Source organism: Gekko japonicus, unplaced genomic scaffold, assembly GCF_001447785.1.
Source record: "Gekko japonicus isolate JY-2015 unplaced genomic scaffold, Gekko_japonicus_V1.1 scaffold313, whole genome shotgun sequence".
Taxonomy (NCBI): Eukaryota; Metazoa; Chordata; class Lepidosauria; order Squamata; family Gekkonidae; genus Gekko; species Gekko japonicus.
The window spans coordinates 1,400,798-1,418,499 of record NW_015174283.1 but is presented as its reverse complement, the minus strand read 5'-3'; the positions used below and the strand labels follow the sequence as shown (position 1 = coordinate 1,418,499).

General features: G+C 49.7%; 1 protein-coding gene across 1 annotated transcript in view; it reads right to left on the bottom strand.

The window, feature by feature from the left end:
• Nucleotides 1–17,702, bottom strand: part of NRXN2 (neurexin 2) — a 419,710-nt gene that overhangs the window by 51,002 nt on the left and 351,006 nt on the right. The window contains exons 20-21 of the mRNA XM_015423902.1: nucleotides 16,332–16,503; nucleotides 4,072–4,161 (exon numbers count right to left, since the gene is read on the bottom strand). Coding sequence (XP_015279388.1) covers nucleotides 4,072–4,161; nucleotides 16,332–16,503 — 262 coding nt within the window. The remainder of the gene's footprint in view (nucleotides 1–4,071; nucleotides 4,162–16,331; nucleotides 16,504–17,702) is intronic.

The following is a 17,702-nucleotide window of genomic DNA, read 5'->3' as shown; positions in this document are numbered from 1 at the left end:
CCTTCCTTCTAGCTCCTTGGTCAGACTGTCATCTCACCTGCAGCAAGACACGCAGAATACTTCTGCGGCTCTGCTTTGCAGCAACTAGGGCACATCAAAGCTGTTTAATGTCAGAATCTCCTTCCAAGAAACCCCTGGGAAGCAGTCAGTGGGAGCTACAGATTCTACTGGATGCCTTACCCGTCTCCTGCCAATTCTGAGCTCCAGTCCCCAAAGTTTCCTGGGGAAGCGGGGGAAACGCGGTTGTTAAACTGGCTGAGACTGGGAAAGCAACTGTATTCTGAACCTCACTTGCTGCAATCATGAATTCTGGAGACTGTTAAAGCAAAAGGAAGTCTGAAAACGTTGGTCTCAAAAATACCAAGAAGCAGAGTCCATAATGGTTCGCTCACGTGCGTGTGGGGTGGGTGGGCATAGCTTCAGGGAAGAATGCAGTCTGTTGAGGTGTACAGAATTCTTCTTTTGTGCAGTTACACAATACTTGTGTCTTTGCAAAAAAAACATGTGTTCTGGTTATCTTTGCATATGTATGCATGGGTGTGTGTGAGAGAGACTGTGTGGAGGGAGAGCATGTGGCTTTACCGACATCCATTTGCAATGCACGTAAATGTATCATATGATGCGCCTCCCCCAGTGCTGCCCACCATGCTCCACAGTACTCAAACAGGATCACTTCTTGCTCAGGTTTTCTGTTACCTTCATCACCCTCCTTTCTGCTGCTTTTTCTTTCCTTCTTTTTTTTAAAAAACAACTCATTAAAAGTCCCTTTAAACTGTTTTTTTTGTTTTCATTTTTGTTGCTGTCGTTTAAACCATCAAGTTATAGACATTAAAAGATACATTTAGATGCTTATCCCCTTTAGAAAAGCAAAGCCAACTAACTGTTATTAAGACATTTGGAATTTATAGGTTAAAAAAACTGTTTAGTACTTGGTTTGAGTTAAAAAAAGTTATTAGCTGGTTAAATTAAGATTTAAAACGATCTTTTCTTTCTTTTTGTTTGTTTGTTTGTTACGGTTGTTCTTCCCCATTGAATTTAAAGTGTTAAAGGTGCAGCGTTCGCCCCAAGAAACATAACCAACAAGTCCTTAGAGGGGAAAAAAAAGCACAGAGACAGTTTGCAAAGCTGGCAAGAAGAGGCACCGCCAAAACTGGCGTATGTTATCCCAACTGGATGCATATAGGGGGAGAGGAATTGAAATATGCAGACCCATAGGATGGACTCAGAAGCCAAAGCTGGGCTGACCCGGACCCCAGCCTCACTCTGTTCCACATCTGCTTGGCCTGAGCCTTCAGTTTTGTCTGAGCAGTGGCTTGCAGGGTGAGGGCGGCACAGGGGGCTCTGCCAGGGGGTTAGCAAGAGACAGTGCCAAAAGTGTGTGTTGCCCCCTGGCTAGAGTCAATGACCTGAGGAGAATGATAGGATGGCAGAGCGGGCAACCCCCCGCCCACCACCAGCAACTCTCCCAGGACAGTGCCCACTGCTGATTTATACATGCCAACTCATTCAAACACTAGAACAAATTGTAGAGTCCAGCGGCACCTGTAGGACCAACAAAGTTTTATTCAAGGTACCTTGAATAAAACTTTCTTGGTCTTAAAGGTGCGAACTGGACTCTAAATTTGTTCTACTGCTTCAGACCAACACGGCTGACCACCCGGAACATTCAAACCCTAAGCACACTTAAAACTACCCACTAGGTATTACTTGAAATCTACTATTATTACTACCACCAAGGGATGGAAAGCTCCATAGTTGCAAGCAGGGAGGTTGGAAGGATCCAGAAGCAAGAGCCCCTACCTGCTCTGTGCCCTCTGTGACTCAGGTCTTGTGACTCTGGCTAAGGGGAAAGAAGGTGAAGTCCCCTGAGGACTGACCAGGTGTGTGTTTTGGGTTCCTGCTCAGGGAAGTGCTCAGAGCCCAAGAGAAAGCTCTGTTCTGTAAGGGTGGAGGAGGGGAGGAAAGAAAAAGAGCAGCAAGTCCAAGCATAGAGCTAAAGGCAAAAGTGGTCATCAGGAGAGGCACAGAGCTGCTGCCAGTCCATGTCTTTTCCCTCTCTTCCTGGGAGCATTTAGCATAATAAGACATGTGCCGCGACACCCTCACGCCGTGCATTTCCCTGCCCCCCACTGCCAACAGCCAAAGACAGGAGGTGGGAAAACACACAGCACAATCACGTCACATTGCACACTGTGTTAACATTCCACGCTGCTCAGAGACAGGGAGAGGTGAGCTCTCTAGCCACCTGTTTGGGCTGTGACAGCTCTGTCCCTGGAAAGGGGATGGAACGATTTTAAAAGGAGAGAGCAGTTCTGAGCACGTGCAGGCGGAGTAATCCACAGCCAGTGTTGAAACATCTGGGAGATTCAAGGGAAGGTCCTCTCAGCAGAAGAAAAGAAGGATTTTATTCCCCATTTTTCTTGACCTTCAGGGGTCTCAAAGCGGCTTGCAGTTGTCTTTCCCTTCCTTTAGTGGTTAAGAGTATGCACTCTAATCTGGGAGGACCGGGTTTGATTCCCCACTCCTCCACTTGCAGCTGCTGGATGACCTTGGGCAAGCCATAGTTCTGTCAAAGCTGTTCTCTCAAGGACAGTTCTGGAAAGAGCTCTCTCAGCCCCACCTACCTCTCAGGGTGTCTGTTGTGGGGAGGGGAAGGGAAAGGAGTTTGTAAGCCGCTCTGAGACTCCAAGTGAAGGGCGGGGTATAAATCCAATCTCTTCTTCTCCTCTCCACGCGTCACCTTGTGAAGTAGGTGGGGCCGAGAGAGTTCTGAAAGGACTGGCCCAAGGTCACCTAGCAGGCTTCATGTGGAGGAGGAGTGGGGAGTCAAACCTGGTTCTTCAGGTCAGAGTCCACCACTCTTAACCACTACACCATGTGCCCCAGAGAGATCTCCACTGCAAAGCCTACTTCCCTGGGCCAATGTAATGAGCAGAAGATGAGTCCCGAGGGGTCTCCCTCTCAGTGGATCACCACAGCTCAGATCCCCCCTCCTTATTCCACCCCAACTTCTCTGTTCTCTCTGACCTGGCCCTGTTAAATGTGCATGGCCCATACGTCGTCATCACATGTATGATAAAGCAGGTACACAACGGCACTGCGTCTTTCTACCACACTCCGTACTGAGGTGCTGCACCTCTCATGTTTGTACAAAGCCCAGCGATTCCCTTTTTGGACAGGACCAGAGGCGGCAGAAAGCAAGCATATCTGGGAGGGAAGCAGGGCTATTTTTGGGCAGGAACGCACAGGAACAGAGTTCTGGCTGGCTCCCAAGTTGGCCACGCCCAGCAGGAACTCATTAGCATAATAGGCCACACCCAACAGCAGAAACTCATTCGGATTGGCTACATTAGGGGTGTGTGGCCTAACATGCAAAGGAGTTCCTGCTACAGAAAAAGGCCCTGGGTTTTGACAACAAACAAGGTAAACAGAATAACAAGCAAAAGGTGGGTGTGGCTGGATAACCACACTTCTGGTTAACATGTGGGTGCGGCCTAATGTGCTAACGAGCTGTGCTGTCAGGGGTGTGGCCCAATATGCTAATGAGTTCCTGCTGTTGGGTGTGGCCTATTATGCTAATGAGTTCCTGCTGGGCTTTTTCTACAAAAAGAGCCCTGGAGGGAAGTGCACATAAACACACACGAACCTGCCTTATACTGAATCAGACCATTGGTCCATCAAGTTCAGTAGTGTCCACTCAAACAGGCAGCCGTTCTCCAGGTTCTCAGGAAGAGGTCTTTCCCATTTCCCACTGCCTAGTCCTTTTAACTGGAGATGCCAGGGATTGACCCTGGGTCCTTCTGCAGGCAAAGCAGAGGCTCTTCCACTGCGCTGCAGCCCCTCCCCCAAAGGATGCCTCCCTTGCAACTCAGCCACAGCCGAGCCTCTTCTTTCCAACAAGTTCTCACCATCTTCATTCACCAGCCTTGAACTGTCACCCTCCATGAAATGTTCTGCTAGGGGGAAAGGAGAGAGGGATGGGGTCAAGGGGGCTCGACGGGGAGAGCACTGCACCTTTAAACCCTTTTTTGGTCGCTCGTTAATTAACCGGAATTAATTATTGTTAATTACCTTTGTCGAGTAGCCACTCATCTACTACTCGACCGAGCCGATACGGAATTCTCTGTCTAGCAATCGCCAGGCGTTCATTATCACTGTTCCCTTCAAAGAGTTTAGAGAGAGATTTGTACATGGTTAAAAGAAAACGAGAAAAGAAAATAGAGAGAGAGACACATAACGCCATCTGGAAGGTCAAAGGTCAGAGGTTAGCATGTTTAGAGAGGTCAGTCTAAGCTCAGGCAAATAGCAGCTTAAGCCCTAATCAAAAATTAGCTGTTAGATCTCCGTTAAAAGTTGTTGTTTTTTTGGGGGGGGGGGGAAGTGGAGCAGGGGTCAGTTTGGGGTTTGGTTTGGGGTTTAGTGGTTTTAGCCAGTAATGGTCAAAGCTCTAGTTACACGGTTTAGAGTCATGTTTAAGTGTTAAAATGAACAGATGGAGGTTAGAAAGGTTTATGTTGCATTGGGGAAGAGGAGAAAAGCCCCTTCCCCAATGCATTTTTTTAAAAATTAAATTCACTTATTAGCCGAACTTTAATTCCTACTCACAAAATGAGGGGAAGCAACATCAGACAGTCACAAGCTTTGCAAAAGCTTCCCTTTGCAAACCTCTCCAGAGGTTTTCTCCTGCCCAACCCCTGGTTCCCCACCCCACCCCCACTCCCTTCAGCCCCCACCGCACCCCGAACGAAACAGTCATCCCACACATTTTCCCAGCCTTTGTATCTGAAAATGGGCACAACCACTTTAGTTATTTTGTCAAAGAACAAAAAGAAGCAGAAAATTGGATAGCCAACAGCAGGCAAGTTGCTGTTCTGGATGTTGGCCTGGATGGGCTGACCGCAGGGCATGGACCTTGGAGACCACAAACTGGGGGGGACTCCAGGTTCCTGCAGGGGCTTTGGACTGGCCCGTGGGACCTTGTCTTTGCTTTGCCCACTTTTTATTGGGCATTTGGCAGGTAGGGTTGGAATCACACACAATATGCCGGCATTCCCCATGTCTTGTCATTCAAGCGAAAATCTGCAGTGGCTGGGATGAGACTTCCCTTCAAACAGGGTCACCCGTCCCAAGCTTTCTACAGTGTTCCTGAACAATCCCTTCCAGACCTGAAGGTACTTCATGCAGATTACAAATCCAAACCAGTCAAACCTTGCTTACCTACCTGTCGTGGCACCCATATGCAAGGAGCTCTGAGAACCACAAAGGTTTTCCAACAGAAAATACTCAGTGTTGACCCCCAAGCGACAATGGCTAGAGGTCTTTGGAGGATGCCACAGAAGAGCCAGCATAGCGTAGCGGTTTACAGCGTTGGACTAAATTTCGGTAGAACTAGGTTTGAACCCCCACTCTGCCACAGAAGCACGCCAGTAGGGATGCCAGTCTCCAGGTGTGACCTTTGGAAGGTGAACTTACAGCTCTTCTCCAGACTACAGAGATCAGTTCCCCTGGAGAAAATGGATGCTTTGGAGGGTGGGCTCTATGACATTGTACCCCACGGAAGCCCCTGTCCTCCCCAGGCCCCATCCCCAAGTCTCCAGATGTTTCCCAACCTGGATCTAGCAACCGGTGGCTGAGAGGACGACGACCCGGCAATCTTGTTGCCGGGTGACCTTGGTGCAGTCATAGATTGTCACACACACACTGTTGTAGTAGGGACAAAATGGGCAGAAGGATAATGATTTGTAAGCCACTTTGGGTGCCCGTTGGGAAGAAAAGCAGGAAACGAATAAGTAAAACTGGTTTCCAAACCCATTTAAATGTGCCACGTAAATGTGTCTTAAAGCGTGCTGGAGAAGCTGTCTTGACACGGACATTAAGGAGTTCTGAGATCAAAATGTAATAAATAACAAGGCGGGGGCTTCCTCTTGTCCACAGGAATTAAGAGGGCTTATTCCAGGATCTGGATGGGGCTGGCTTGATTCTGCGGTCTTAAATTAGGCGGGAGCAGTCGGGGAGTTGGGCGCAGCAGGAGCCTCCAGCAGCCAGGAGATCCAATCGCTGCAGAGCTCCTCATCCTGGAAAGGAACTGGCAGGGGGGAAAGCAGAGGCATGTGATGCATCCTTGCCTGACAGGGCTGGGAGAGGACCTGGGGATCTTGGCTCCGGCCTCCCACAGCCCTTCGACACAGACCCACGTGCCTGCTGCCAGGGCTTGGAAATGTATTGAACAGAGAGTGGAACACCTGATGCAATCACAAAACAGGGGAAGGGCTGGGCAGGTGCAGACGGCCTTTCTCCCCCTACTGGGGAATGACAAGCACTCCCCGCTCATTAGGGACGGATGTGTGTGCGCTGTGGTGAGCCGGGCTCCTCTCCTATGTCAAGAGGTGCTAAGTTCAGCCTTTTGATTATCTTTGCATGTGCAAGAGAACAGAGACTGAGAGAAGAAAAGGTGCCTTTGCCCAGCGCCAGGTGGGAAATTAATTAGCCACCAGCGAGCGTGGCTGAGACTGCAGGATCAGAGCAACTGAGCCAAGGTGGGCAGCAGCCAGCGACAAAGGGAAGCTGATGGCCTCTTGCTCAACGGAGGGTCTGGCACGTGCTCATGTTGCATATACCCACAGCCGTAGCCGGTTGCAAGCCAAATCCCGTCCCTCCTCTGTCCTAGGATGGGGAAAGTGTGTGGGGGCTTAGGGGCTTATCCAAAGGGTCTTGGCTGTCCGATGACCATTCCGGTTACAACTGAGGGTGCCCTCTCCGTGGTATCATGAGGTTACCAAACCAGAGGAAGGTACATGCACAGAGATGAAGCTGCACAATTTGGAAGCAAGCAGCAAGACTGGGTGGGGGTGTTTTTCCCGAGAGTTCCATTTCATACCAGAGTTGGGGATTAGACCGTCATCCTCCATTCCCACCCCTACCCCAAGTGACTCACTAATTTTGATTTTGCTATCCAAAATGGAGTCATTCCCCCAAAAGGGTTTCTGATCTCCAGGTGGCACCTGGAGGTCCCCCACTATTACAATGGCTCTCCAAACAAACAAGATCAGTTCCCGTGGAGAAAATGGCTGCTTTGGAAGATGGACTATGGCACTATACCCTGCTGAAGTCCCCCCCTCCCCAGGCTCCACCCCCAAAATCTCCAGGCATTTCCTAACCCTGAACTGGAGACTCTGCTCCTCAGTCACCTACACTCTGCTTTGGAACAGGGAATTGTGAAGCTGGGTTCTCCAGAAGGGAGAGGAGGGGGAATTGGGGGTTCTCCCCACAGCCTCTCCCTGCCCCCCATATTTGCTTCTTTCTCTGTGCTGAGATTCAGCCCCTAATTAGAGGTGGCCAGGGACTTTTCATGCTCTCATTAGCTTCCGTATTAACGAGCCGATTAACATCTTTAATTAAAAATATGCCATCCTCAGAAAGTGACCTGAGTCTCTAATCAGGATCCGGCTTGGGAGGGACGCCTGGTGAATGGCGTTTGCATTCCTGGCTTGCCTGTCTGCCAGAGACATGCCTGGTCTTTCTGTTCAAAATCACACGCATCTCTTGGGGATGATGGCAAAATAAAAAGGGGGGGGAGAGGGGGTCATTGCGTTCCACTTGCATGCCACCTTCCTCCTAGGTCTAAGCAGCAGGATAGGTACGGGGGAGCACTGTGAGGCCAAGATGGCATAAAAGATCTTGCAATATATAAAAGGGAGGTTAAATTATGTAATCATTTTTATAGTGAAGTCATTAAGCATATTTTTCAAGATGGCAAATAAAAAACCAGATGCCAACTTGCTCAGAGGCCCAGGAAGGGCAGCGGGCGACGCAGGATGGCATTTTGCTTGGCTATGCCGCCTTAACACAGCAAAGCACTTCAGGCAGGGGATACTGTTTCCAGGCAGAGTGGGTTTTGCACAATACTTTTGAGGAGGTGCAATTTATCTGAGCAATGAGGACTTGAAATGTTAGTGGGGGTACCTGTAAAAGTCAACAACTGTTCTTGATGGTTCACAGGAAGCCATCTGAATGGCATCCTCCCTGCCTAAAGGGAAAAGTCATCTCACTGTTTTCTACTGAGGTAATGCTATTTTTCTTCATTATCATGCCTAATATGCTATGCTTATTCAGATTTCAGTAATCCTAGTACATTTCTCATTAGATGTCTCCTCATATTGATTGTATCGACCAACACTGTGCTTATTAAATGTTTCTTTACATGAACTGTTATCAATTTATACTCGCCCTGTTCACCCATTGCAGTGAATGCATGCACATCCTGTATGTATGTCTAGAGTTCGTAAGAAAATGTCAACGAAACCAGGGACTAGCACCTGGAAGTGCTGTGATCCTAGATGTGTGAGGTTTTGTTGTGGTTACGAAGCGGTAAGAGAAGTGCACTCTGTATATGCTCAGAAGTCTGGCACTGAAAACAGACCTAGGCCTATGCTCTGTATAGCCTTTGGCTGAGAATTCCTTGGAGGCCTGGTCAATCAATCTACTGACTTACGTACATGGGGCAGCGACAGAAGTGAAAATAAGTTGGTACAAACCAGAACAGAGTACTTGTAAGAAAGCTGCTAAACAGATACACCCCATATTTCGTTTTGAGTGTCCCACAGAGGCACTACCATGAAGAAACATAAGTTACTGTCACTCCTGGGCAGGGATGAACAACTTTCACAATAAATACAAGCAGGTCACATAGCAGACTTCTCAAGTGCAACTCAAAACATTCAGATATTTTGACTGGATCTAACCCTTTCCTCATCATGAAAGAGGCTTGGGGTTACGATAAGGCTGTCTTGACTTCAGAGCGATTGAGTTTAACAAGGTTTTTCCCAAATGTTTAAGTGATTTGCCTGTGATATTCAGTCAAGAGGGACTATTAGCTTCATTTAAAAGAGTCTCAAAACACCACCTGGGTTTTGATAACGGTAATATTTATTTTAATTGGTTAATTAGCCAATCAATCGTTTAAGGGCAAGGCAGTTAATCGACTGAGAACCTTAAAAATCCATCACCGGCCTTGAGTCTCTTGTCATGACCACAGAGTAGATATGAATTTCTCCTGTGTCTGAGAGTGAGGGAGAGGGAGGGGAGAGACAGAGAGGGAGGGTTAAGAAAAAAGGAGGGAAGATGGCTGAAGAGAAAATGCAGGAGATGGAAACGAGGCATCAAGATACCAAGGCAGGGAAATGGCAGAGGAGAGAGACATCCCACAGGATTTAGCAAAGGAGACGGGAGACACTGCGGCCTCTTGGAGTGATTTCCCCCCCCTTTTTTGGGAGAAAAATCTTAATGTATGCAAATAGCATGTAAATGAGGCACCCCCTGCAGGGGTTCCTGGCAAGTGGCCAGCATGGCTCCATTCTTGGCAGTTCACCCTTCACCCCCCTTCCCCCCCAAAGCAGCTCTGCAGTCACAGCTTAATCCTGCCCCGGGGAACAGAGAAAGTAGACACCCAACTGGTTCTCCAGACACTGGAGACTGGGAGTTAGCAGGATCAAAGCCTGTTGAAAAGCCCCAAACAAGGCTTGACGCCCGTTCAGCCAGGAAGGGCTTCCTGACTTGCCAAAATGCCTCCTCCCCATTGTCTTTGCTGCCCTGCGGAGGACCAGAATGCCTGAGAAGACATCCTTCTGAATTACCCCCGCAACGCTTCCTGCTGGGCCCACAACACTCAGCAACAGCTCAGTCTACACCTGTGTTCCACCAGGCAGAAGGAAGGCTGGGTGGATTTTGGGGGGACGGCAGAAGGCAGGTGGTTATCAAGAGCCCATCCTACAACTAGGGTTTCCAGGTCCTCCCTGGCCACTGGCGGGGGATGCAGGGGGGGGGTTGCCATATCCAGGTTGGGAAACTCCTGGAGATTTGGGGTTGGAGCCTGGGGAGGACAGGGATCTAGGTGAGGTACAGGGCCATAGAGTCCTCCCTCCAAAGCATCCATTTTCTCCCTAGGGAACTGATCTCTGTAGTCTGGAGGTAAGCTGTAATTCTGGGGGATCCCCAGGTTCCCCTTGGTACCCCTACCTTCAACAGGCAGCTTGGAGGGGAGGGAAACAGGGGGGGGGGCAGGAGCACAGGTGTGACAGAGAATGCAAGGAGTAAGGAGCGGAGGGCAGGAGGCACCTGTGGATGGAGTGCAAACCACAGCCTCTTGTTGGGGGTGAGTCACTGGGAGTGCGAGCACTCAGAACGATTCAAGGTGCAGGATGTGATTTTAATGTGCCTGGCAGCTGAAACCCTGCACACCTCACGGGATGTTTCCTCTCCTGTCCCACTGCGATCGCTGTGATCAGCTGGGCTGCCATCACCATCCATGTCCCAAGGCTTCTAGAAAACCACAATTCCATCTTTGGCAGCTGACCCATAGCTGTGGAACTTGCTTCTCTTGGAGAACTTCCAAAGCCCACAGCTGTGCATCTTTTGCAAACGTTGTTTGGACTGACTTTGGATAGCTGGATACATCATGTTTAGAGCCTGTTGTGTTTGCGGCTGTTCTACTGAGCTTCTGTTCCTCCAGTCTTTGGGTTGGGAACATATTCTGTTCACAAATGGAGACCACTCACCTCTGTTCTTGCTTCCTGATCATCCCTAATTGTAGTATATTACATTTTCTGCAAAGGCATGTCAGGTTGCTTTTCTTGTTTACTTGTTGCACCCTGAGGCATTTCCCTGGATCAAGTCCCTGCTCTGCTGGGTCTCAGTTTTGCCCATATGTAAAATGGGCACATTTTGTACTTGCCTTGGGTCCCAATTACTGGGGAGAAAGAAACAGGCATAGTATCTGATGGACCTATTGCAAAGGTTAAGCGTCTAAGACTGTAGACATGTTGTGTGCTTTTAAAAGTAACAATCCTTCTGAACAAGTCCTTTTTATATGCGTTTACACTGAGATTTATATGCATTTATGTGTACTAGACATATAAAAATAATTATGTTTACTGCCAGACTGCTAGGGTATCAAAATTGATGGGCATGTCCACAACATATGCATCCAACTGGATATCTAGGCAGTCTAATGGACCCTGCTTAACATTTTTGGTCAGGGTTAATTTCAGTAATCTTTAGAAGAAAAATAAAGATGTAACCTTGGATAGAAAAAAGACCTAAAGAAAATTGGCTGGTTTATAAAATCAACTTTTTCACAAGACCCTTTGCTTATTTTTCATATTGCTTAATAACCATTAAAACGTGTTCTTTATAACTAAATAGTGCTTCCATGGCAGAGCTAGTATTTTTTTTCCCCTTAGGAGGGTACACTTAATTCCTTCCTTCCATCAAGTACTCCTTGAGGTTTTTGGGTTTTTTTTGCAAAATAATGAATAGATTCTCTCTAGAAACCCCGGTGTCTGATTGGGCCCTGAAGAGGGGAATCCTTCAACCAAAACTGTCCAGTCTCAATACCTGGGGCTTCTTGGCTGGTTTCTTTGTCCCAGTCCCACCCCCATTAATGTTCTCATCCAATTGTGCCCTATTTATAACCAGGACTGCAAAGGGCTGGCATTCCCGCTACCTCCTCCCCCCTTCTTTAGATAATCACAAGGGCGTCAATGCAAAGATTTTGTGCTCCACATGAGGAGCTATTTATTTTTAAAAGCACTTAAATAAATTATCTTTAGCTGAAATTCTGTTTGCATTTTTAAAAAAACAGGATGCCTTCTTAATGCAAAACCTGCTATCAGTTAATTGTAAAGCCAACATGAGATGAGAATTGAAAAGCACTCGGAATGCTGCAGGAAAAAAAAATGTGCCACAGAAAGGAAAGAATAAATTATGCTCCGTTTTTAATTAAAAATAAAATAAAATAGCACAGCCCACCAGTCCGAAGCCCTTTGATGCCCTGTGCCAGTCCATTGCTGCATTTTTTGTGAAATGGCAGGAATAGATCAATGCCTGCTGCTTTTTCTTCTGTAGTAAAGAAGGAGGGAGAGAGAGCTCGTGCAGCCACAAAGCTTCCCCGTGTGCCTAGGGGGTCCCTGTTCCCAGAAATATTTGGGACTGATGTCTGGAGCAAGTTTTTAAAACCCACTCTCGTAGCAGGCTGGCATGACCTCCCCCCCCCCCCGCAGCCTCCCTTCTCTCCCTCTGATCACATGGTAGGATTGCCAGCTCTGGATTGGGAAATACCTGGACATTTTTTGGGGGGTGGAGCCTATGGAGGGCGGGGTTTGGGGAGGGGAGGGACTTCAATGGGGTAGAATGCCATTGAGTCCACCTTCCGAAGCAGCCATTTTCTCCAGGGGAACTGATCTCTGTCACCTGGAGATCAGCTGTAATAGTCAGAGATCTCCAGCCACCACCTGGAGGTTAGAACTCTACTGCAGGAGAAAAGTCCTCCTCCTTCAAAGCACCTCTGAGGGTGAAATTGCAGTTGCCTCTGATTGGGCTAGGGTTGCCAAATTGTTTTCGGCTGGGAGCTCTATGTTTTCCCCTCAAATGGCCGTGGCCCGCCCCCAGCGTGCGACGTCACATCCGGGTGACGCGCAGAGGGGGCTGGGGGTTTCCCCGGGCCCGATTTTTGTTGCGTCAAAAATCGGGCCGTCAAAGCGGGGGATTCCCCGCCCCCCGGCCCCATTTGGCAACCCTAGATTGGGCAGCGTCTCGATGCTCGCCTCGATGCTAGTTTGCCTCCCCAGATAGCAAGCGACCATAAACAGCGTTTGGTTTTCCCATGAGGCACGTGTTGCTCAAACCTGCACTTGTGATAGCTCATGCAGGTGTGTGAATTTCTGGCAGTCATTGAACCACATGAACCGCACGCTCAGGGCATCGACCGAGGCTCTGATTCACACTCCACCTCTGTTGGAGACCACAGTAATAATCAAAAACAACACCTTTGCAGTGGTCACCTCTAGAGCAGGGGTTTCTTCTAAGGGGGAACCGCAGTGGCTCAGAGGTTACGATGCTGAGCTGCAGACTGGAGGGTCGGTAGTTCGGCAGTTCGAGACCCGAGTGCCATGTGATGGAGTGAGCTTCCCGTCTCCAGCCCCAGCTCCTGCCAACCCAACAGGTCGAAAGCAAGAAATTGCAAGTAGATAAGTAGGTACCACTTTGGTGGGAAGGTAACCGTTCCGTGTGCCTCAGTGTTTAGTCATGCCGGCCACATGACCACGGATATGTCTTCGGCTCTTTGGTTTGGAACGGAGATGAGCACAGCCCCCTAGAGTCAGATTTGACTGGCTTTCGAGCAAGGGAAACCTTTACCTTTTTATTCTTCTAAGGAGGGCTCACCAGGCTCCTTCTTTCCAAGACAGGTGGAAACCTTTCGGACAGATTTGGGGAGGGGGCTGGGGAAACTAAGCTAGTTGTCATTGCATCTTCTTGTTATTTATTGTCCTGGTGATTTTGCTTTAGGAGCTGCCTCTGAATTTTTATGGTGTCTTCAGCACCTTCAGGGGGCAGCGATGGTGGGTTATAAAATAACCACCTCACCCAGGGAAGCCGCAGTTTCTAACGGCATGGCTAGGCTTTGTTGGTTCAGCCAAAGATTCCCTTTCACCACTTCCAACGGCCAGTTCACAGGATATGTTTTTGTGCACACAGGTACGGATTCATGAGCGCACGTCTTGTGTGGCACAAGAAACCTGGAGGTTCTTTCTTCTGAACAGAAAGCTGTTTTGCAAACATAAAGGTGACCTTTTACAGGATCTGCTCCGGGCGGTGAGGCCTTTCTGTGAAGCAGCTTCCCAAATGTTCTGGTGATTTTTCACCGAGCTCTTGCAAACCACAAAGAGACGAGGCTCTGCAGAGGCACGGTGAGGCCTACTAGAACTGCGGGCCAGCCCACATCACATGACCCAAGTGCCACTTGCCAGGGGCCCCCCACACAACTGCTCGGCACGCAGCCACCCGCACGGCAGGAATGGCATGGATCAAGCGAGCTTTGTCGCTGCTCCACCCCTTGACTCGCTATGTCGGGGAAATGCAGGCATCTGCGCTTCAAAAGCATGGCTGAAAGGTCTCTTTGGCCAGGAGTACCCAATGTGGCGTCACAAGTGAATCACATCCATATAGGAAACAGATCCTGGATCAGGGTGCTGGGATCTAAGACTGCTCCAGAGACCTCAGTTGCAGTTCACCCTGGTACCTTTGAGCTACTGGAGATCCGCTGCTCTTGGCAGCTGGTTATCTGAGAACCATCTGCGCAAGGGCAGAACACCTCTATGTACGCCTCCTGCTCTTTCACAGTCTGGGATTCCCGAATGGCTCAGTGAGTGAATGCACCTGTGGGTGCCGTGGATACATGAACCTGGGAATAAAGCCGTGTGCCAGAACCAGTGCAGTCGTTATGTATGCTTAAACAGCAATGAAAAGTCTCGGTTAGCAGACTCAGCCCAGCTCTTGGCGGCGGCATCAAAGAGACTGCACAATAAAGACAGCGGGATGGCTGGCTGGGGGGAGGCATTTTGGGGGGGACAGAGGGGAGCTGGATCAAAGCAGCCAGCGCATCCCAAGCGGGCAGGAGCTCTCCCTTGCTTTGCGGGCCTGCGGCACTAATGACCTTGATTGGGTTTCACCCTCCCCTTCCAACCCCCTGCTACGGTTCCTGCTGGCTCCTGGTGGGAGTGTGTGCATGTGTGTGTGTGGGGAAGCCAACACGCTTGTGTGTGATTCAGCCACAAAGGATGGGAGAGAAAACAACGAATCTTGCAAGAAGGCACTTCCAAGCTGGGTGCATTTCCAGGCACAAATACAGCCACATGTCCCCAGTCCTGCCCGCGTCTCCCGGCCCACAGATACCCGCCCTGGCTCAGCAGAGGTCGGAACCAGCCTGTATCTCTGATCACAGTCCAAAACCCAGTCTGTTCACATGCCCATCCCATCCCATCCTTGCATGTGTCAAGCAATCTGGGAAAGCTGGAGCAAAGCTGGCCGGTGAAGGCACGAAACTCGTGGACGAGCAGGTGGGCCTTCTCACGGTGGCCCGATTTCTATGCTTTCCTACGATTGAGTCCTCAGGTGCCTCCCTCCCTCCCCGCCCATGACCTCCATTTCCTGACATCTCCATCATGCAAAGACCTCTTTGCAATTGTCAACCTTTTCCAAGAATGAAGGAGATTAGAATGAGATACGTTAAACCACTTTTCCCGCTGAAAAAGGGGCAGTAAAAATTATTTGATACTTGCAGGAAAAGGCCAGCAGCTGACAGAATGTCAAGGACTCACATCACCAAGGGTGGGGTGTGGGGAGAGTTTCTCTAAAATAACAAACGTGGACTCGAGAGCCCCAGATTCAAATCTCAGCTCGGCACCAGATGTCAGGAGGCCTCGTGGGCCTCATTTCCCCATCGAGACAATGGGAGCAGGCAACCCACCTCACAAGCTTTTGTGTGAGGACACAAAGGCAGGGCTGGGCAGGGCAGGGTTCAGGATTCCACTGCCTCCCTAATACAAAGACGCAAAGGAAGTTAACAAACCTGGTCCTCGCTCCTGTGCAAAACTGTAATTTGTGCACCCCAAGACCTGATCTACAAACAGTTCCAGTCTGGCAAGGCAAATGCACCTTCCTGTGGGATTTTGAGTCGTGCGGCATCTCGTTTACACTGAGCTTCTACCAGAGCCCTTAGGTGGCTGGCACGGTGGCTTTTGCCCAGTGTGAATGAGATGCTGTGCAAGTCACCGTCCCCAGAGAGCCTGCTTTCTGCCTCAACAGTGTCATGTTTCGATCGAGCCTTGGGGCTGACTGACAAGAACAGCCATACCACAGGACCCGAGTGAGACGACTTCTTCCTGTTCGGTTCACGCTCGCTTTCTATCACCTGGGGAGCCGGGGATGGAGGGGGCCAAACGCTCCCAGCAAGCAAGATTTCAGTTTTTTCTGCTTATTTTTCCCCGGCTTGAATTTTGCAGAACTCTCCCAAAGGGTCTGCCTTCTATACAACTTGGGCGTAGATCTATCCATTCCCACAGAGATCCTCCCATTCCCCTGGCTCTTCTTTCGTTCTCAGTCCCTTCTCCCCCTGCAAATGGTTCCCTCTGTTTCTACAAGCCGGCCAGCGTCCTGCTGCTCTGATTTCCTGTGTCCCAGCACTCCCTTGACAGCACCTTGGGTTTTTCTACCTTCCCCAACTGGAGGGACTTCCTCCCCAGCCCTTGCGGGAAGCGGCATGGGAAACCCAGGGCAAAGGGTACTCAAGGACACTCAACAAGCCAATTCCACAGAAAGGTCCAGTCAGGACACTGCAAGGAAGCACGGGTGGGCATTCCCCCAAGGGCCTCCATACCTCCATTTGGCTGGAACGATGAGAGAGCAAGGATGGTTCCGACCTCCGTGTTGTGGGGGGGGGAGTGGCTGTGTGTTTGGGGTGTGTGTGTGCATGGCGAATATTGCCTCCCAGTCCCTACCTGCGGGGTATCGCTCATTAACGGGCCAGTTGTCCACCTGCAGCGTTGCGTTGCCGCCGCTCCGGGTGAAGCGCACCACGTGGTACTTGCCGTCGTTCACCATGGCGTTGCTCTCCTCGATGGTGATGTCGTCTGTGCCCACGTTGAAAATGACCCCAACCGTGCCCTGGTCCTGGGGAGAGCAAGAAGGAGGGAGAGAGAGAAGCGGGAGAGAGAAGGGTGTTAAGAGGAGGGAGACTGGCAGGAAGGCGTGGGCAAGGCGTGGAGAGCAGGGGCCCGCAGGCGGTGTGTCTAATGCCGGAGTCCTATGATGGAGCAGAGCCAGTGACTATTAACCTACGATCCAAATGAAGCCAGTTTAAGAAGCACAGAATTCCTTCTGAGAGATGTGCTCTGTTAAAGTCATGCATGCAACAGCCTCATTGCCTTTGTCTTTATCTGGCTTCTGCCACAGTTACTGAGCTGCACTGTTCACAGGAGAAAAGCACGCCTGCCAAGAAAGAGCTGCTTTCTCCTGTCTAGTTAATAACCACTGCTGCTTAGGAGGAGGCACAGTTATCCGTATTGCCTCCTGATGGGATGTCACTAAGGACTTCCGACTGGCTCTCTGCACCGCAAGAAGTGTGATCTGGTCACCCAGGTGGGAGGTTTCCAGTTTAAATAGGAGGTAGAGTAGTGTGACGTTCCACACTCGGCCAGGTGTCTGCTAGCAGCAACTTGGGTAGGCTGGTGCTTAGGAGCCACCAAGAGCCCAGAAACCAAACTGTTGATGCTAGGAACTCACAAAGACGCCTTAGATTGCATCAGACCACTCGAGCCTGGTCTTGTCTGTTCTGATTGGCAGCGGCTCTCCAGGGTCTCAAGCAGAGGTCTATTCATACCACCTCCTACCTGATTCTTTAATTGGAGGTGCCGGGGATTGAACCTGGGACCTTCTGCATGCCAAGCAGAGGCTCTTCCACTGAACCACAGCCCACCCACTGGGACTGGTTGCAGAATGGCTTGAACAAAGGACTGTGTCTTGTTTGGTAACCCCGTGCGGTAGACAAGTAATAAGACATGGTAAGTCATATTTCCCTTTTGTTTCATTTTTTTCTGAGGGTATCACTTTGATGCAATTTCTTTCTTTTTTAAAATGCTTTGCTTATCTAGGGATGCTCAGACTGTTTCGCCCTTTTGGAAACTGTCAACGGCCTCACGTTTTCTCGAAAGCAGCCTTACGCAGAGATAAGCCAGGGAAACCGAGAATTTAAGAGTGTTACACTTAGACTGAGTGTTTACTATAGAAATTGCTTCTCGAGAGGAAGGTTAAATGATACCACCATCCGCTCGCACCCCACGCCCAACCTTGCAACTTGCAAAATGGTCTTC